This window comes from Pongo pygmaeus, chromosome 1, assembly GCF_028885625.2.
Source record: "Pongo pygmaeus isolate AG05252 chromosome 1, NHGRI_mPonPyg2-v2.0_pri, whole genome shotgun sequence".
Taxonomy (NCBI): Eukaryota; Metazoa; Chordata; class Mammalia; order Primates; family Hominidae; genus Pongo; species Pongo pygmaeus.
Window position 1 is genome coordinate 31,879,920 of NC_072373.2, and position 22,236 is coordinate 31,902,155.

Consider the following 22,236-nt stretch of genomic DNA (forward strand, 5'->3'; position numbering starts at 1 on the left):
TCCACTCTGGGCAGAGAGTTTTAGTTATACGCTTCCCCAACTTCCTAGCTGGAAGAAGTGGTTCTATACTGCCTGTTACCCTTCTTCCATTCCTCCTGCTCCCTGAGTTAGATACATGAAACTGACTCTTATTATCAAATTCAGCATCTCATAGTAGAAAAACTAAGGTGTTCATACCCTCAGGATATACAAATAATTTCTAGTAGAGTCAGCAGTAGTTTTAAGGGAGTCAATTTTCAAATCCCTTGCTTCCATTTACAAATGTCTTTCCTGAAAATTATCAGCCCTCGTTATTTTGCTGGTTCTTACTTTTCCCAGTGCCTTTCTTCTTCCTCAGGGAAAAAAGACACCCCTACCAATCCTAATCTTTGGTGCACAGTATAAAATCTTTCCGGGCTCTAAGCAGGGATACTTCAAATATTGTGCTGGTATTGATGTGGAGGGATTGAATTTAATGAATAAATCACAAAGCATTTTGCAATTTAGGTATATAGTTTCTGATTTTATTTTATGTTTATTTTATTTTATTTTTTCTTTTGACATGGATTCTCACTCTGCCACCCAGGCTGGAGTGCAGTGGCGTGATCTCGGCTCACTGCAACCTCTGCCTCCCAGTTCAAACGATTCTCCTGCCTCAGCCTCCAGAGTAATTGTGACTACACACATGTGCCACCAGGCCCAGATAATTTTTTTTGTATTTTTTTAGTAGATACAGGGTTTCACCATGTTGGCCAGGCTGGTCTCAAACTCCTGACTGCAGGTGATTTGCCCGCCTCAGCCTCCCAGAGTGCTGAGATTACAGATGTGAGCCACTGCACCCGGCCTCTAATTCTTTTTTTTTCAGCAACTGGTAGATTATTAAAAATATTTCTTAACCTAGAAGTCATTTTGTGACTTTGGGCATAAAATTCTGAAAGTGTTTAAATAATCAAGTGACTGCTCTAACCAGGTTCCTTTTATTTCCATTTACCAGTTTGTATGAAAAAGGTTTCTGAGCACTCTATAAAATTAAAAGATGGTAATAGAATTGGCACTAAAAGATGTACTCATCAATGAACTAATTTTGGGGGAAAGCTCATTAATGATGCCTAATAAAATTTTATTTTTATGTTTACTGTTGTTTTATTTTTTATGTTTGCTGTTACCCAATATATTATTATATATTAAATGTATATTAAACAGGAATTTAAGAAGAAAAATAAACTATGTAAAATTTTCAACTTTTAAAGAAATGTGCATCCTGGTTTGGTTTTTGTTTTAAATAAATGGTGGAAGATATCAAATCACAGTAATATTTATGTCCCAATGTGTATATTTCAAAGAGTAGCATAATGGTTTTATTTTAAATTATCAACATGTTGATAGTTTATAATCAATTATAATTGGTATAAAATTAAATCCTTGCAAATGTTTAAGTTTTTATTGAAAAATGTTAGATGTCTTCCTAAAATTACATGAGGAGAGTATTTTCATAACTATTTCAGGCAATACATATTCAAAAATGGTAAAGACCACTGTTGTATAGCATGCTTCCAGGAAAAAGTAACAGAATATTCTACAAGTAATGGTTTAAACAAATAGCAGTTTAGTTTACTGATAGAACCAGAAATCTGGAAGGAGCTATTGAGGAAGCAGTAATAGTATCTGCTATAACCTCCTTTAAGGAATCATTGGTGTTTCCCCTCAAATTCCTATCAGCATTCTCTATATCTCCTATTTTTTCCTTTAAGTTTTATTTTTACTTGATTACGGTATTTATCATATTATTATTTGTTGTATAATTATAAAATGCATGTTTTATTCCCATTAGTGGACCGAGAACTTGCCGAGGTTGGAGACTTTGTCTTGTACTTTGAATCTCTTACAATGTACGTCACAATGCGTTACACTCAAATCATAGGTTCTCGGTTCGAGATCATCAAGTTCTACTGCTGGCTAGTGCTGGAAAGCATTCATGAAGGCACCAACTGAATACTTGTCAAATACAATTGATAATTGGCAGAAGAAGCAAGTACTAGAGCTAGAATGAGCCTTAGTTGCTGTCCAGTCCAGTCACTTGATTTTTATAGATGAGAACTTGAGGCTCAGAAAGGCTCAGTTCAGAGACTAGCTCGCAGAAGATATAAGACAAACCACCACCAGAAATAAACACTAAAATTGGTCATCACTGGATGATGGGATTACAGGTTAGTTTTGTATTTTACTGGGAGCGGGTGAGGTAGGGGTACATGTTAGTATCTACCAAACTTTATTTCAATGGACATGTTACTTTTATATTTAGAGGATGAAAAAGCCAGATGACTCACTCCAGACTGGAGTGCAGTGGCGCGATCTTGGTGCACTGCAACTTCCGCCTCCCAGGTTCAAGTGATTCTCGTGCCTCAGCCTCCTAAGTAGCTGGGACTAGAGGCGTGCACCACCACGCCCGGCAACCTTTTCGTATTTTTAGTAGATACGAGGTTTCACCCTGTTATCTAGGCTGGTCTTGAACTCCTGACCTCAAGTGATCCACCCGCCTTCTCCTCCCAAAGTGCTGGGATTACAGGCGTGGGCCACCACTCCAGGCTGCAGTCTTATTTTTGAAGACAGATACCGAAAAGCCTTCCAGAGTGTCATAATTATAAAAATGCGATCATTTTCATAAAATAACACAATGTATGAATTGTCTTAAATACCATCTAGTAATTATTTCCTTGAAAAGCATATTACTATATTTAAAGTCCAATCATTAATGTATGATGGGTTTCTTTTAATCAGAAATATGTAGCACAGAGAAATGAAATACTGACTAAGGTAACTAGAGAGCTACATGCAAAAAAGACAAGAGCCTCAATCCAGCTAAAGTAGAGAAATTAGTATCTAATTTCTCAGTAAAAGTAACCTAAGTTTTGAAACTCTTTTAATTATTCTGTTGACTTTTTAAAACTACAAATATTAAAATGTTAAAAATAAAATTAGTATATGACTACATTAAAAATATATGTAAGCATAAAAATGGAGTTACTTCTTATTAATTTGGCCTCCCTTTATGTACTCCGTAAATGGTTCCAGAAATTTTTCCTTTCTTTTTCCAATCACATATGAGATACTTGCTTTTAAATAGAGATAAATATGATCTATCAATCGATTGTGCAATTGATATATTTTACTTTTATTTCAGTTTGAAGTAGACGATATTTACCTGAGGAATTGTATGTAAATCAAACTTACTTTAAATGCACATGGGTAACTCATTATAATCCTATGATGAATTCCTTTATAAAGCAAATACTCACCCCTTATTTTATCTTTTGTGTAAATATCGAGTTTGCTTAAAGCAAGATTTGCCCGGATTAAAGGTTATTTTCATTGGGAATACTTTTACACTTTGAAATTTAGCATCTATTGCTTTATAGTGAAAGTATCTTTAACTCTAGATTGAGATAAACAAGAAATACAGATCGATTCCTCCTCTGATTTATTGTGATTCCCATGGGTGAGTCATTTAGCTTACATGTCTTAAGTTTATTTATAGAATAAATATTATACAGTAACAGTCCTTTCTTATATATTTTTACAAGGTGCTTAGGTGTAAAATACAGAAATATTATTAAACTAGGTATGAAACATTTCAAAATGATGATGATAATGATGACATACTTTATATTGTGCACTGTATTTTTTTTTTCAGACAATTTTCATATGCACCACTGTTTTTAGTATTTTTACTGCCTCTCTCAAGTAGTCATAGCAGGTATTAGACCCCATTTTATAAATAATTTGACTTTTCTAAAGTCACACACTACACATCACTCAACCAAAAGTCAATTAAAAAGACAAATGTATTAAGCCTCTATTAATTGTTGGTTAACATGCTAAACCAGTTAGGGTATAAGTAATGCCCTTTAGCACTTGTTTCTTTATAGGCATTTAGAAATTAAAAGGTAATTATTGCATGTTAAAACTTATGGAATACATATTACTATATTCCACTGTACTGTTAGGGGAAGAAAATTAATATTTATTTTAAATACCATCTGCCAATTTCTTAGTGTTGTTTTAAGCCTTCCAAATACTGAGAGTGGTTAATTTTATTTTATGCATGAGGAAGAAACTGAGACTCAGAAAATAAAATAATTTGTCAGATTTCACCTAACCAGTAAGTGCCAGAGCCTGTATCCAAGATTAGGTCTTTCTGATGTAGTAACCACACCAGGCTGAACTTCCTGAATTTACATTAGTAGTTTAATATAAGAAATAAAGTTTAGCAGGGGCTCTTGAGCATAATTTTAGAATTGACTTTTTGTTACATACAACATGTTATTGAGTGAGGAATACCGTTAGCATCCTGGTCTTCTAGTCCATAGAACATAAGAACCCAAAGGAATCTTAAAAGATCACACAGCCCAGTTTTCTCATTCTTTTACCTTAATATAGAATAGCATAGCAACCATAGTTGATGAAACGCCATCCTGTATCTCAAGTCATTCATTTGTCCATTCATTCAGAAGATATTTATGAGGGTGTACTAGGTGCTGGGTATACTGTAGTGAATAAGACGACATGATCACAGTTGTTGTGGTTCTCACATTACTCACAGTGTGATAGAGGTAATAGAGATTAGTCAGTAAGCACACACACAATTGTATAATTATATGCTGACACATAAATGCATTATTATATACTGAGCTAAGTACTCTAAAGAAGAACTTGTAAAAATTGAATTTGAACTAGACATTGAGATGGGGACGGCTAATGAGCTCTCTAGGATTTAAGTGAACTGGTGGCAAGAAGAGCTTTTCAGGCAGAGAAAATAATACGTGTTGTGTTCAAGAAACTAAAGGATTCTTATGCTAAAGCACATTGAGCGCAATATAGGAAGGAAAAGCATGTGGTATGTGATGAGACAAGAGAAGGGTCGGCAAGGAGCACATGATGCCAAGCCTGGTAGGTCATGTTACAGATTCTTTCTCCTGAGAGCGTTTGGAAAGCCACTTAAGGTTTTGGTTTGCTTTTGCTTATTTATTGTTCACTTGGTATGAATGAACTCCCTGTCAGTTTCTACACTGACAATCATAAGGAGGATGCCCAAAGGCCAAAAGGCATCCTCCTTATGATTGCTACCAAGATCTGTTCTTACCTAGCCACATGGCTTCTTAATACTCTATCATCTTGCCCTAATTTTTATTTCCATATCTCCATTTATGAAACCCTGTTATAGTATATTGGGTTAGGAGTTTGGCATATATTTCTACTTCTTTGTCCCCCTCCCTCCTCTCTCGTATATAGTTTTTCATATTTGCAAGTCTCTTCAATAAAGTATAGTTCACAGGGAAACTGTCGGTATAGAAGACTGTATACCATTTCCAAAGTTAATTCATATATTTAGTGATAATCCACTTAGACCAGTGTTACCCAGAAGAAGAACTCTTTACAATAATGGAAATGTTCTGTATCTTCACTGCCCAGTATGGTAGTTATTAAACTGCATATGCCTTTAGCACTTGAAATGTAGCTATTGCAATTAAGAAACTTAATTTTTCATATTAATTTAAATTTAAGCCGAAATGGGAGGATCACTTGAGGTCAGGAGTTCGAGACCAGCCTGGCCAACATGGTGAAACCTTGTCTCTGCAAAAATACAAAAATTAGCTGGCGTGGTGGCACATGCCTGTAATCCCAACCAGTTGGGAGGCTGAGGCAGGAGAATCACTTGAACCCAGGAGGTGGAAGTTGCAGTGAGCCAAGACTGTGCCACTGCACTCCAGCCTGGGTGATGGAGCAAGACTCTGTCTCAAAAAAATAAATAAAAATAAATAAATTAATTGAATAAAATAAATTTAAATAACCATATATGGCTAGTGGCTACCATATTAGCACATATTTAGATCATTTTATATATACTAGACCCACTGTTAAGTTACAATGAAATTATGCCTCTGAGTCCAAAAACAGAAACTTATCTCCAACAATAAAAATCCATATTATAAGTTGCAATAGCTCTTTCCTTCTGAAAAGTACATTTTTAGGAGACCTCAGTTAAGAATCTTGAGGTTGATTTTGTCCTTTTGTCTACATATAATATTAATTGACTTCCCATGAAATCCTATACATTTCTGCTACCTGTAGTTCAACACTGTGGGTGAGGAAAGGGGGGATTAACGAACAGTGAGAAGGAATTAGTGTGGAACTCTGCATCTGCAGAGATTTTAGTTTTTAAAACCTTCTTTCCTAAAGGTTTATTTTCTGGTCATTCTTAAAAAAAAAAATTATTTCTACTCCACAGAGTTACCAACCACAACTGCTCTACTGTACTTGAAAGAGCACTGTACTGAGGGCTCAATAGGTGATAACTATTCCCATTATCAGCAGTGCTGCGGTGAGGATTAAATGAAATAATATGCCAGGCTTAGTTCCTAGACCTCCCTAAACTGCGTCTATGTCCTAGAGGGAGAACTGAATTTGGAAACCACATTCAACCCTTATGAATTGTGAGGACAGGCAATCTGCCTGTGTCTCTGAGCCTAGCCATTCTTTATAGTTGATCAGTTTTAAACTCTTCTGTGCTCCCTACTCCCAGATTTTTCTATCACTGTTAGTCTCTCCATGAAGCCCGTGTGGAACCTTGGCTCCAGTGTAAATACACATAAATAAATACCCATTCTCTTTCAGAGCATTTTTTTCTTCCTCTGTCTTTGCATAAACTTGACTCTGACTTTCAAGGATGCTACTTCCTTGAACAAGGTGTTTCCTTGTTTGCTCATTTTTCACTAGAAAGTTATTAAGTAACTTTTATTTTCCATGTATTGTGCTAGATTCTGGCAATACCAAAAAAAAAAAAAAAGAAAAGAAAGAAAGAAAGAAAAGAAAAAGATAACCAACCCTTCCATTATGCCCCCAAAACATGATAGTACTTGAAGGAAATGAAGGGGAAGTATATGGTTAAAAATACAAGATATGGAATCAGACAGACTGAATTCAAGTTCTGATTCCAGTACTTGCTAGCTGTGTGAGCTTGAAAGGTGATAGGACTATTTCATAAAGTTGTTGTAAGAATTGAATGAGATAATTCATGTATGGCCATGAGAATGATAACCAGCACACAACCAACACTTATTGAGTGGTGATAGTGCTTTTACTGCAACTTTGATTACTACTTCTACCACATTTTCTAGTTACTACCACTATTTCTGTTAGTGTTATTATCATTATCCTTTTCTCAAGGACCTCTGATTTATTATTAGGATAAATAATCAACTGCAATATACGAATATATTCGTGCTTTAGTGGATATATCGGCAGAGACATTGGGAGTTTGGAAAAGGAAGCATCTAAATCTGCCAGGGTGAGTTCAACAGGCTGCCCAAAGGAGGAAGCCATTCGCCTCCTCTCATTCCTGTAAACCCTAGGACACAGAGGCCACCATTTTCCTACAACTTCATTGTCCCTTTTAGATTATTCCTTTTTTACTCCTGGGTGAAACTTTTTTTGTTGTTTGAGATTCATACTACCACCTACCTTTCCTTATTTGCCCTCATTCATACAGGACTTTGGCACTTGAATTGGTCTTTCTTTCCTGCATCAACCTCAGCTATCCTAACTGGTGGCAACATGTGTAATGGTTGGAAGGGACTTGGGCTTTGGAATCAGGAGACCTAACTGAATTCCCGCTCTGCTGCTTAGTTATGAAATCTTTGGCAAACCTCTTAATCTCTCTGAGCCTGTTTTTTTATTTGCAGAATGGTAATAGTAACTGCCCCTAGAGTAGTTTAAGGATTAAATTGCCTTAGTAAGGGCTCAATGCAAGTTGGGTACTCCTATGACCAATGGTTGGATGGAATAGTACATGCTGGCACTTAGCACACTTTTTTTTTCCTCCTGGAATCCAACGTGCTTCATCTGACTGCTACTTGAGAAACTCCCCTGGCTGATCTTATATATAACCATCACCCAGAACTAATAGAGCTCTGAAATTTTGAATGGTCTTATACCATTTTCTTACCACAACCTAATACTCTTTCAGCTTTTTTATCCTATGTTCACTACCTGTGTTCTTTAGGCTCATTAAGTCTGCTATTTAAATTTGGATAAACTTATCCAAATATACTTTCACTCCCCTTTTTCTTAGACTTAGAGGAAAAGATCTCTCTTCTCCTGTCCACGGCTAACTCGTAACACCTATGCTTTTGACTGAAAGTTTATTTTCCTTTCCAAAAGCTTCTTTCATAATCTACTACATTTTTTAACCTCCCCTTTAATTTTCTTTAACTCTAATGTGTTTTCTCTCTCTCAAACTTTGAAAGCCAAACTTCTAGAAAGAGTAGATTACAGTATAGTCCCTTCTTCTCCACCCTACCATGATATTATAATCCTGATTTCTTCCCATGTCACTTTCTAGATACTTCTCTGGAAAAGTTCACGAGTGGCCCCTCCAGTTGTGTTTTCTCAGTTCCTGTCAGACTTGATTTCTCTATATTTAACACCAGTGACTACTTCCTTCTTAAAAAGTTTCTTCATGGCTCCAGAGATACCACTGTCTCTTGGGTTTGCATTTATTTTTATTCTTCCCACCCAAATTCCACTAGAAAGAAGAAAAGAGATATAAACACACAATAGCAAAGAGGGGACACTTCAGCAGGTTAGAGATTTCAGCCAATTTCTAGAGCTAGAAAGCACTTGGAGATTTGTACCTAAATAAGCAGGTAGAATAAATATAAACTTAAGAGTCTGATGAAATAAATGCTGATTTGTCCCTCACAGGCCCTGGAAAATCTGAAAACTTATAAATTGGGTGGGACATGGAGCTGAAATAGTATGTCTCAGTCAAGAAAGTAAATCTTTCTTTTCTTCAGAAATTTACTAATCTGAGAAAAATAGACAAGATAGTAACCTTGTAAGTTTCCACCGTGAGGAGATACTTGTATGATCATCCTGTAGATAAACTTATTTGTTGAAAAAGGTCTTCTGATCAGTTTTGTAGTGCCTTTTAAATATTGAATAGATAAGTAAGGATCATCAGATATTTGAGAAAAGACTTCAGTATAAAGAGAGGAACAAACAGGAAAAAAGGACCTGCTCATCAAAAGATGCGAAAGACAGATAATTTATAAACCAAGTAGAGTAAAATGTTAATAGTAGAATCTAGATAGTGGTATATGGGTATCATTCTAAGACGCTTTTAACTTTATTGAATATTTGAACATTTTCTTCATACATGTTGAAGAAAAAGTAAAAGAAATGAAAAATAAAATGGGGGATTAAAATGGTGAAAGAAATCAAAAGAGATCTACAAATATGAAGAGACTTCATGGTTCATAGGTTGGAAGATTCAACATAGTAAGGATGTCAGTTCTCCTCAAATTGATGGTTACGTTTAATGCAATTCTTATCAAAATCCCAGCAAGATTTTTGTAGATATAGCAAAGATTATTTTAAAATGTATATGGAAAAGCAAAGGAACTTGAATCGCAAAAACAATTTTTTAAAAAAGAATAAAGTTGTAGGAATCATCCTACCAGATTTCAGGACTTACTGTATAGTTACAGTATTCAGGACTGTGTGGTATTGGTAGAGGGATAGACACATAAATCAATGTAACAGAATAGAGACCCCCCAAAATAGCTCCCCCTGCACACACACAAGTATAGTCAATGGATTTTTAAGAAAGGTGCAAAAGCAGTTCAGTGGAGGAAGAATAGTCTTTTCAACAATATTTGAAACTAGTGTTCTGGAAAATTTACTTTAAAAGAATGAAAAGAAGCTACACACTGAGAGAAAATATTTGCAAACCACATATCTAGCAAAAGACTAGTATCTAGAATATATAAAGACCTTTCAAAATGTAATAGTTATAAAACAGTTAAAAAGCAAAACAATCTAGTTAGAAAATGGACAAAAAACATGAACATCCATTTTACCAAGGAGGATACGCAAATAGCGAATAAGCACACAAAAAGATGTTTAGTGTCATTATCTATTAGAGAAATGCAAATTAGGACCACAATGAGATATCACTACATATCTATCAGATTGGCTGAAGTAAAACATAGTGACAGCATCGAATGCCAATGAGGATGTGGAAAAACTGGATTACTCATACATTGCTGATGAGATTATAAAATCGTGTAGCCATTCTGGAAAATGTTGTCAGTTTTCATGAAACTAAACCTGTAACTACAATACTAACCAGCAATTGCACTCGTGGTCATTGATCCCACCGAAGTAAAAACACTGTTCATAGAAAAACCTCTACACTAAGGTTAACAGCAGCTTTATTCATAATAGCCCAAAATTGGATAGAACTCAGAAGTCTTCCGATAGGTGAATGGTTAAACAATGTTCACCCATACAATGGAATACTACTCAGAATAAAAAGGAATAAACTATTGATACATGCAACAACTTTGCTGACTTTTCAGAGAATTATGCTGAGTTTAAAAGCCAATCTAAAAAGGTTACATCCTGTATCATACCATTTGTGTTACATTATTTTAATGACAAAGTTATAAAAATAGAGAATGGGTTAGTGGGTTAACAGGGATTAAATATAGGAGATTGAGGGTTGGGGTGAAATGGGTATGGCTATAAAAGGACAACATGAAGGATCATTGTAGTAATAAATTGTTCTGTATCTAGTCTGTATCAGTGTCAGTATCTTAGTTGTGATGTTACACTATAGTTTGCAAAATATTATCATTTTGGGAAATGGGATAAAGGTGCACAGGATCTCTACCAACTGCACGTAAACCTACAATTATCTCAAAATAAATATTTCTTGTAAAGATTGATAAATCATTTAGCAGGCAAACAAAAAGACAAATTTTAGGAGGAAAAAAGTAAGAACAACTAACAGATCAGCTCAGAAGTTCTGACATTTAATTATTAGGCATTCCAGAGAGAGAAAAAAAACAAAAACAAATTTTCTCATACTGAAGGACCCAGATCTCCAGATTGCAAGGTCTCACCCAACACAGTAAATGAAAAATGCTCACTACTAGAGAAATTAAAATCTTCTAACAGCATCCAGAGGAAAAAAATCCAGATCACATTCAAAACAACAAAAATAAGCATTTTTTATTGGCCTGTTGAAAACTTAAGAATATGAAGAAGAAAACAGACAAACAAGCGGGAAAAAATCAACTCAAACAATACACTTCTCAACCATTCTCACTATTTGAGTGAGTTCTTCGGCAAAAAGTGGAAATGAACTGAGAAGCTGCGGGATAAGGAAACAAGAGATGCAGCAAAGGAGAGAAATGACGTGAACACCCAATGAGAGCCAAGGAAGTTCCAGGACAGATCTGGAGAACAACAGCTCAGATAAGACCAAGTAGACAGAGGGCTTTGGGAGGAGATCACTGGAGGCTGAAGAGGAGGGAGGAGTAAGGGATGGGCATATTTTCAGATATTTTTTAATATTTGAAAACTAATAGTGATAAGAATAAGAATGTAATAAAGATAGGCTGGCAGGTACTTAGAAAAATTAAGAAGGCTAGCAGGTACATAGAAAAAATAGCAAAAACAAGACAAATATCAACTTTAGGAGAAACAAAAAGAAAAGCTTAGCAGCAGAAAGTATTCATGTAGTTATAATATGTCTGTATTCACAACTGATTAATGAAAAAGATGCTATAATTGGAAATAGAGGGTTGGGAGTTAAAAAAGAGCTAAGTCTATGATAATAGAAAGTCAGTACTTCACATCTAAAATCAATGAATCACAAGCTATTGGTATAACCATATTCTTTAGAAATATAGCATTAAATACAAAATGAAAGGACTAAAAGAGTTGACAGTGGTGTCTCTCAACAGAGCTTAGGAGTCAGGATAAATGGAACAAGAAATTGCTGTTTTTAATCCTTTTAGTTTTTTTCTTTTAAACTGTGTGTATGCATTTGATTTAAGAAAAATGTTTGTCTTTAAATAAAAAAAAAAAAAAGGCACAATCCAAAACAGAAGGGAAATATCTTAGTCAAGCTGTCAGAGGAACTACAATGAAAGATTAATTAATTTGGTAATTAATCCAGGTGTTATTTACTAATACCAATAAATGTCCATTCCCCCATCACTGGTGGAATTTGACCTGCCTGGGAGCATCACTATCACTATCTATGAGCTTGAGAAATAATATATTAATGCCTAAACAAGGCCTATTAATGTAGAGGCTGTTTGTTCCTGATTTTAATACCACAGAGGCTAGAGAATGCAAAGAAGTCTTAGAGCGTCCCAGGAGATGTAAACCCTTTCTAGCCCCTTGCCCTTCTGCAGCGTGGTGTGGTGAAAACACACCTTATGCAAGTAAGCTAACATTTTGAGCCCTCATTTCTGTATTTGGAACATCAGCCTAACCTTGTAAGGATTTTATGAAGATGGGAAATAAAACATGTCACGTGCTTAGTATATAGAGGTACTTGGTATTATGGTTGTTGAAATCATAAGTAGCATTAATAGTAATGTTAGTATCATTCCCTGTGATTGTGGGTCTTTAGTGATTGATTTGCCATAATACCTCTCTCAATTTCCTAGTCCTTGATGTTTATAGTTAGTTTTTTTATACAGAATAATTCCAGAGGACTGGGCGCATAGCTAATGATAACAACTCCCGTGGAAAAGGTATTGCCAGATACATCAGTATTAAGAGTCCCAGGGGCAGCTGAAGCAAAATGGGCTGGGCTAGGCTATGTGAGAAGGCAAGGCTTTGATGATGCAGTGACTTCTATATTTTTAATGTTGTTGAACTTATTCTCAGCCAGAATCTAGGTTGTTATAACTGTGGAGGGAATAGGTCCAAGGTACCTCAGCTGATGCTGCAGGATTCATATCAAGGGCTTTGTGTATTGCTCCTGGGGGCATAGCTAGATAATGTAATATTGTTGTATTTTAAACTTTTTTTTATAACTCCAACAATCAAAGGGTCATAATTTGTTGTAATGATGCTATAATTAAGTTGTGGTAAAGGATAGCATTTGTAGATTTTATAACCAGAATTGATTCATAAAATGAATACAGTCCCAGCAGTTTATGTTAACATAATTAAATGGAAATGTAATTCTAACACAGTTTGCTTATTAAATTGAAAATTACCAGGTTATGAGCACTTTTACATTTCTGTCAAAATTGGTCTAAGTCTAGAATTACATGAAATATCCATTAAAATAAAGCATATTTAAGGCTCTGTTGCTGGTGACAAATTTCTTAAAGCACATGCGGCTTGATCATGTGAGAGCATGTGCTTTTAGTTAGGTTCCCTCTAACTGCCTTTTTCTTTCCTCTGCAGCCATTGGTTTAGCCCTGGGGCTAGGACAGAGCATGACCAGGTAAGGACCATTGTAATCCAAAAGAAAGTTACTTAGCCTCTTTCAAATATCTAACTGTCTCCCTTCAAGAGAGTAGATCAGCTTTATGAGAAAAAATACAAATCCCCGCTCATTTTAAAAGGTGTTAACTATGTCAACGGTTAATACACTGACCAAATAAATGCATGATCCTTAATCAGCATGAGAGTTTTCTTTCCTTTACTGCCACTGTCTTCAGTCATACTTGTGACCTCCATGGAAAGACTCTGAAACTCACTCATTTGTAGGACCTCACTATTGATCTTTATTTTTCACAAAGTTAAGGTATCAAAACACTACCTGTGCTTAAAAATTAATTTGTATTAAATCTGAGTTCAGCCAGGAAGAGAATATTTGTATCTGAAGTTTAGAAGGTAGGAAGAGTTTCTTATACTTTTACATTATATTTCTACATGAATTTTTTTAAATTTCTTACTGGTATACATGGCAGCACAATGATTAGTTGACTTAGTGAGAAGTTGACATTCATTACAGTTATTTTTACATATAAAATCATCAGTTATTCCTTGATTATATTAGTTCTTTCTCGGAAGCATGCTTAAACTTGTGATGTTTTAAAGCGTATACATTTTAGAGTTTGCATCCTTGCAAAGTTTTTATCTTTTATTGTGAATGATAAAAGTTATTTTTAAAATAAAGGGGAGTGGTCAACCTCAAATCTTCAGGAATCATTTCTTCTGAGGGGTAGGCAGAGAAATATAGGTAGTAAAGAGGACTTTGTGCTTTAACGGTAATTGGTAACATTACTCTATAATGTTTGATTTCTTGGGTTGAGCAGCAGGTTCACAGCTGTTGCATATACCATAGTTCCTTCTACTAATAAAAGGAAGGTGCTACGCACTTCATTTTGAACGCTTCTTTATTTTTTAACACACATAAGCTTAATAGAAATACCTTTCATTTTCATGATTTTTTGACTTGCTTTTTTGCATGAGAGTGAGTTACCTCTTTAAAGATACTTCTCACATTAATAATGGACTATGTGCCACTATTTCTATGAATTCAGAATTAACTAAGCTAAGCTACATCTACGATGTGTTCCTCTTATTATTTACAATACAAAAATTAGACTTTCTGCTTTCCTAAATGGTTCATATCCCTCTATGTACAATGCTTACAATAATATTCTGCTTTTAGTATTAAGTTGCATCAGGACATATTTCATCTGAAAATATAATTTTATAAAGCTCATTTTCTACCCTTTAGAACTTGAGAAGTACTAAAGCAATGTTATAAATCTAGGTTTTAGACTATGGTATACCTGGTTGCTTCCAGCCAAGCTTTATTCTGGAATTAAAAATTACCTTTAATAGCTAATACCTTATAAGGAAGAAATTGACCAATTTTTTTTATCTTTTTGAATCTTTTTGACCAATTTTTGAACCAGCTTTTTACTTAAACTTTGATGTGCCATTTCAGATCTGTATCCTTACTAGGTAGATTATTAATTAATTAATCCAGTTAATTCTTGTTACATATGGTAGTTATGTTCTATGTAGTCAACTCAAACACTGAATCAATGAATACTGAACCATTGCTTGTAGGGGAAATACAGGGTTTGGTTTCTTTGAGCCCCAGGTCACATCTTCATCAACTGATCAATACATAACCTTGTTTTGTGTGTGTTTCTGTTTAAAGACACCTTATTTAATGTCTGTTGTTGATTCATTAACATCAAACTCAGGGCCAACAGCATTATAACTCATGCCTGAATGAAGTTTATCTAAAGCACATATTTTCTCTTTAAGACCCATCACTGTCTTCTTGCACTTAGGAACACTAGACAGCACTTTAGCACTATGCTTGGGGCCATTTTAAATAGTGAAGTCACCAACAGAAGCACAATTATGCAAAACAAACAAACAAACAAAAAAACCAAAACACTCATAAAACAACTACAAGAAATACAGTTGTTTATACTATGAGAGCTTGAAACAAGGCCGTGTCACCTGGCTGGAGATCAACTGGAAACATGTTAGAGGCTACTCAGATTTTTACCACTCTGCCTACACATGTCTGCAAATGACTGCAAAAGCAGGGGAAGTATTGGTTTTTGTGTTACAAATAAATGTTAGCAAGTAGGTATATGGAATCTGAATAATGACAATGAATTGTACATGTATGTATATGTACGATACATTCTACTTACATAAGGGATAATTTCTTAGTTCAACTCAGACCTAACTGTATAGCAAACTAAACTGTTGTTTAAAGTTAGGTGCAAGTGATGAAATGCAAGACCATGGAGTATAAAATCTTTTAATTTATTGTTGAACGAATGACTAATTAGCATGCATGATTACCTTATGTTTTTCTCATACCAACTTAACACAAAGAAACAATAATATTAACCCTACTTTTTAAATCCCATCTCTCACTCCTTTCTCCATCTTAATGATTCTTCTTTCTTGCTATTCTTCAGTGCTAAGTCCCATTTCAATTTACCATACATAGTGATCGTGCCTTTACTATACATTTGTTAAATAACTTACTCACCAGCCACTATCTATTGAGTACTCTCTATTTTTATTAAAAGAGATATTTGTAAAAAACAACATAGTTTTTCCCCTGAGGTGGTTATAGTCTGGAGCAGGTAAGCGGTAATTATACTATGTTGATAAATGTTTCAGAAAACCATAGAGAAAGCACTGTGAAGGCCACAAAAGAGAAATGTCAAAGTTAGTTCAGGGGTGGAAGGAAAGAGGGAAAGGCCACTATAGGAAGCATCATTTTTTGTTTCGTCTTCTTTAATTCTGAAGCTTTGCTTCCTTGAGACATTTTGACTGAGTTTACAAGAAGTGTCTTAGTGAGTCAGATCATAGTTTAGTTTTTACTTAGTTCCCCTTTTAATTTTGAGGACACTGTTGAGTGTGAAGAGACTTGAAATTATTTTGCAGACATTTGGGGAATTACCTGAACAGTGGCTGCCAATAGAAGCACTCTTGAGCTTGAGTGCCTTATGTATAATCAGGTAGTAAAGAGAGGATTGGTGGGGAATGAGAATTCTGCTCTTTGCCTTTCCTCTTGGGATTTGAGACTTTTAATAATCTTGAAAAATGTCATGAATAGCCACAGAAACTCTTAGTTCCTTTTCTTTAAATGTAAAAACCATTATCCACAAGGTATACTTTTCTTCCTGGTTTAATTCAGCAGTTTTTCCAATTGTGTACCTAGGTTTTTTACTTATAGATTTTAATGTAATTCTTATATGAGTTATTTTTTAATATACATCTGCAGGTCACTAATAAGGGGATTGTATCTTCGTTTGGCCTAAGTCCAGCAATCTGAAAGTTGGAAGGTAAGAAGCACTTCGCACCATATTCAGAAGTTCTGTTTTTGATCAGAGTTGACATTATTGAGTCAGAATCCAGAAAAGCAACCTCACTTGTGACACTGATAGGAGTCCGAGGGAACAGAAAAAAAAAAATATGTATCAAGAAGAAAAATGAAAAAATTTTCAGTCTTTTGAGCTGCTCTTGCTTATTAGAGCAGGGATCAAGGATTCTTGTTTGTTTTGAATTCATAATCTGACCTTTTAAAAAAATATGTTGGGAGTCTTCTTTTTTTTTTTGAGACAGAGTCTCGCTTTTTCGCCCAGGCTGGAGTGCAGTGGCGCAATCTCGGCTCACTGCAACCTCCGTCTCCCGAGTTCAAACGATTCTCATGCCTCAGCCTCCCTGAGTAGCTGGGATTAATTACAGGCGCCTGCCACCATGCCCAGCTAATTTTTCTATTTTTAGTAGAGACAAGGTTTCGCCATGTTGGCCGGGCTGGTTTCGAACTCCCGACTTCAGGTGATCCACCCGCCATGGCCTCCCAAAGTGCTGGGATTACAGGCGTGAGCCACTGCACCTGGCCAGGAGCCTTCTAAATGCAAATATATGTTGTTCAAGTAACACCTTAGATTAATTTTTTCATCTTTGCCCCATAAAAGATCTAAGCTCACATATTAACTTGTGATTCATGACCCAGAGATCTCTGTAGTTTTATCTGAGCTTCCTTTTAAAGTTGCAGTGGTGTCCCCAGATGTATAATTGTATTGATAAGGTGAGATAAGTTTGTGATGGGTTTTATACATATAGATGCATTGCATTAAGTAATGCCATTGTTTGACTTGTTTTTATGTACAAAGTCCATCAAAACTATACATTTGAGGAAGAAAACACATTATCATATAAATCTAATAAAAGGAGCTATAACATCAACGTTCAGAGAGGGTGCTATCTCATTTAAGTTCATCCAGATTGGTGGCCTCTCTGAGAACTATCCACACCTAGTAGATACAACCTAATGTTTATTTTGGTCCTTAAAATTGCATTTTTCAAAACTCAACCATAAATTTTTTATTTTTTTTTCCATAACATTGTGTTTGGGATTTTGAGTTCTTTTTTTGAACTGCTGTAACACACGCCTCAGGAATAGTGTTCAAGTATCTGTCTTTTATCTTAGAATTAGAAAACATAATTAACTATTAACTATTATTATTAATTTAAGGTAGAGGTAGAGATTTCATCATCTTACTTCTAGCTATCTGTGTCACAAATGTTGGTTTGTATATATATATTTTAAAAGGCACTAGACTTAGAAATGCCAAAGTAATTAATTTTCTTTATTTTCAGAAACAATTTAGTGTTCATGGTACGAAGTGTTTCTAAATTGAAACACTTTCAGATTAATGGATTTAAGATAACTGGTCGCTCTTTTCTATAAGTAGTAATAATGAGATATGGCTTCAGCTACATATCAGATACCAGATCTCACTTCCTGTTCCTTTATTTCATTCATCCATTCATTCAGCAAATATTTGTTGAGCACTAAAATGCTCCAGACACAGTGCATGAACCCTGAAGATGTAGGCAAATTGCATAACCCAAGCAAAGGGCCAGAGATGAGCAACAGCATGGTACATACCCCAAACTAAGAAGTTCAATATGGCTAGGATATATAATTTAGGAGAAAGAAGGTTAGGTTGGGGTAGGAGGAAGCATAATAAATTATGAATTTAGAGATGTAATCAAATTATGAAGGGTCATGAAAGCCTTGTACAAGATTTTGAGTTTGATCTCCATAGAGTCATATAATTAGATTAATTTTAGAAAGCTCATAATGTCTGCAGTGTGGAGAGTAGATTAGAAGGGAGCAGGCCTGGAGGCAGGGAGATCATTTGGGAGACTTTTCCAGGACAGAGAAAATGGTGATCTGGACTAGGATGGTGGCAATGGGGATGGAAAGAAGTAGATATTTAAGAGAAAATTTAAGAATACTTATTTAGTTCAGACATTCCTGAAAGAATGAGCCTAACCATATTCTTGATTATCTAATTAAGGTCTATTCCTTCTCAAGTACAGCTAAGTAAACTAATAATTGATTCTAAGTGATGTAATTGGACAGTTCAAAGCAGTTATTCATCATTAGAAATTATTGATACTGGTCAGATAATACCTACCGAGAGCCAGTCCCATTAATTATCATCATAATTATAATCATAGCATTTAAGCCATATTCTTTCTCATCATTTCCTATGTTCCAGTTTTATAGTGCTAAATATTTTAAATGGTTTATATTACTTAATACTCACAATAGCTTTACAGGTAGATATTAGTGTTATTTCCATTTTACAGGTGGAGACCAAGGCTTAGAGAAGTTAAGTACTTTGCCTAAAGTTACACAGGTTGTAAATGGTAAAGCTATTATTGGAACCTAGTGACTTTTTAGTTACTGGCCCAGCTGGGATTAGAACCCAGCTCTATCCTGCATTATTACTTACAAGACTTTTATTTTTGTTGGGGTTAATTGCTAATATTCTGTACAACTTCGTTTTAGCCCGGTCTTGCATATAATCATATTTTCTGCATAAATAAGATAAGCTAGAGTTTGAGTGAGCACATAGTGAAGAATATTGACTATTTGGTTTTTTCTTTCCAATTAGTTAGGGTAAAGCAAGTGTGAAGGGAAGTGGATGGTAAGGCATTTTGAGGAGGCAATCAAATACGTTTTTTTCTAATTATGTATTTCCAAGCCAATAATTTCTTTGAAGAAGAATGTTTTAAGCGTGTTTCTTTACCATGTTAGGCCAGTAGGTACAGAGAAAATAATATTAGCTCTTTATGTCAGCATAGGTAACAAAGCCTTAAAAAATTCACAGCTGAATGCAACAGTGAAGGCCGTTGACAAGAAAGGTTGCATTACTTCAACCAGGGCTACTGCAGTGAACCAGAAAAAGAACTGAGTTCTAGGCTTCCATCCCCAGGCTACATCTTAACTGACTAAGAGGGCAGTTTAGCTGTCCAGGAAGAACTCGATTGCTAACTTTCACTGATAATTTTGCAACAGTGACAATAAAGAATGAATTTTAAAAAGAAAAACTTGTCTCCCTGAACTATTGAACTCCAGAAAAAGTAGTACTTACAGTTTTTGCTTTAAGAGAAACCAGTAAAAAAAAAAAAAAAAAAAAAAAGCCATGCAAATAAATGAGTAGTGTCCCTTTGAATGAGAATATTTTATTTTCCTACTTGCAAAATAATATAATGAAAATATTTTTATTTCTATGACTTTGTCTTAACACTTTGTGTAGCATCAGCTTCTGAGAGATAATCGAGCTGAAAGAGGACACAAGAAAAATTGTTCTGTGAAAACAGCCAGCAGGTAAGCAATTCAAAATCACTTTTTATTCATTCATTTTCTTTTTTTCTATGCCTATAAGAATGTAATGAATTGTTGTTAGGTTGCCTTTGGTTCTAAAAAGTCAGCTTAAAATATTTTATGTATTGTTTATTGGAATCTATTTTAGGATTACTAGTAATGAATAAAAAGATATTTTATTTATATTTTTTAAACTTGTAAAAAATAAAGAATTAATTTTTAAAATAAAATATTTATCTCCCTTCACTATTGAATTTTAGATCAGCATTTACACTAATAATTCATTTTTAATCTTAAAAATAGGCTTAATCTCTTTCCCTAAACTTAAGTGGCATTTAGACCTTATGAGAGAGAAGTATGTGTATTCTAATAACATATAAATGAGTGAAGACTGGGAAGAAAGTAGTCTCTTTTAAAGAGTGCTTTTAGAATCTTGTTCATTTTTTCCAATGTTAGTTTTTTCCATAATACAAGGAATTTCCCCCAGTTTGTTTTTTAGACAATATATTTTCAAATTGTGCAAATGGTGTTTCTGAAGACTTAATTTTTGTTTAGGTGAAAATGGCTACGCTTCTTGTCAGAATGTTGATTAGAAAAACTGCCCTGATATTTACATTTATTTTATTCTTAAGAAGAGACAACTGACCTCAGCAGCCACCGTTGCATCCCATGGCTTCCCAGTGCCAGTGTGCTATCCACTGACTTTAACATTCCCAAGTAACCAAAATACAGCCTCAAAGTGCCATGTGATGCAGACTAATGCCAACTGAGATCCCACTGGGTATCTGCAGAAGCAAATGCAAATCCTACCTAGCATACCTAATTTAGACAACCAAAAATCACCAAACATAAAATGAGATAATTCACCATCAGTGGTAGTCAACATAAATGACTAAGAGATTTTCTCCTAAGACTGCCAGATCCTAAAATTATAAGATATAGATTATAAAATAACTATGGATGAGATGTTTATAGAAATAAAATGAGCAAGCAACAAATCACTATAAAAATGAATCAATAAGACGTGAAAAATGTATATAATTTTTAGAAATGAGAAATGTGATTGTTCAAGAGATAATTAGTGAAATGAAAGATACATCTGAAGAATGGGCCAGAATAGAGTATAAAAATTCAAGGAGATGGAAAACTGAAGGAGTACTTAAGTGACATAGAAGATCTGTGATACAATCAATCATAGTCCTTGATGAAAAGAATAGAATAGCTGAAAAAAACATGAAATTTGATGAGATGGTCACTAAGAATTCCCAAACCTGGTAAAAGTTATAAACCCATAGATACAGATACAAAAAGCACAGTGAATAACATGCACAATAGATAAAACGAAATCCACACCTAATAATATACCATAGTAGACCAGAAGCAAAGACAAGTGTTAAAAGAATCAAGAGAAAAGGCAAATTATCTACCAAGGAATGACAATGATATATCAGATTTCTCAGTAGCATCGGTGAGGCCAGAAGACAGTGCAGTCATCCTCATTGTGCTGCATGAAAATAAATTGTCAACCTAGTACTATGTACCTGGAAACCCATCTTTCATGTACAAAGATGAAATAAAATAACTTAAAGATTTTCAAAAACGGGGAATGTTTACAGACCTTTGCAAAGAAGTTTTAAAGGGTATATTTCATAAAAGTCCGAAGGAAGTTCTGAGATGCAAGAATGAATAACGAGCCAATATACTGATTAAAATGTTTATATAAATAATCATTGCTTCTATAAAGTGATAATTGTAATAATGTAATTTGTAGGACTTTTTAAAAAAAATGTTTTTTAATTTGAGATGGAGTTTCTCAATTTTTTTTTATTTGAGATGGAGTTTCTCTCTTGTTGCCCAGGCTTGAGCGCAATGGTGCGATCTCCACTCACTGCAACCTCCGCCTCTCGGGTTCAAGCAATTCTCCTGCCCCAGCCTCCCAAGTAGCTGGGATTACAGGCATGTGCCGCCACACACGGCTAATTTTGTATTTGTAATAGAGACAGGGTTTCACTATGTTGGCCAGGCTGGTCTCAAACTCCTGACCTCAGGTGATCTGGTTGCCTTGGCCTCCTAAAGTGCTAGGATTACGGGCATGAGCCACTGTGCCCCGACAATTTGTAAGACTTAAAGGCAATCTAAAATAATGGACAAAACAAACAAAAAATAAATAAATAACATAAAATAAAATAATGAACAGCAATAGCATGTTAAGTTTGCAGGGTTGGTGATTATAGTTAAAGTCCAATGTAAGATCCTTGAAT

At 34.8% G+C, this 22,236-nt stretch overlaps 1 protein-coding gene across 2 annotated transcripts in view; it reads left to right on the forward strand.

Annotated features, from left to right (window-relative positions):
• The window catches only part of GPATCH2 (G-patch domain containing 2), a 202,561-nt gene that overhangs the window by 118,173 nt on the left and 62,152 nt on the right, over positions 1-22,236 (forward strand). For both annotated transcript variants that reach the window (XM_054478228.1, XM_054478238.2), the window contains exons 7-8: positions 13,255-13,294; positions 19,908-19,978. In XM_054478228.1, coding sequence (XP_054334203.1) covers positions 13,255-13,294; positions 19,908-19,978 — 111 coding nt within the window. The remainder of the gene's footprint in view (positions 1-13,254; positions 13,295-19,907; positions 19,979-22,236) is intronic.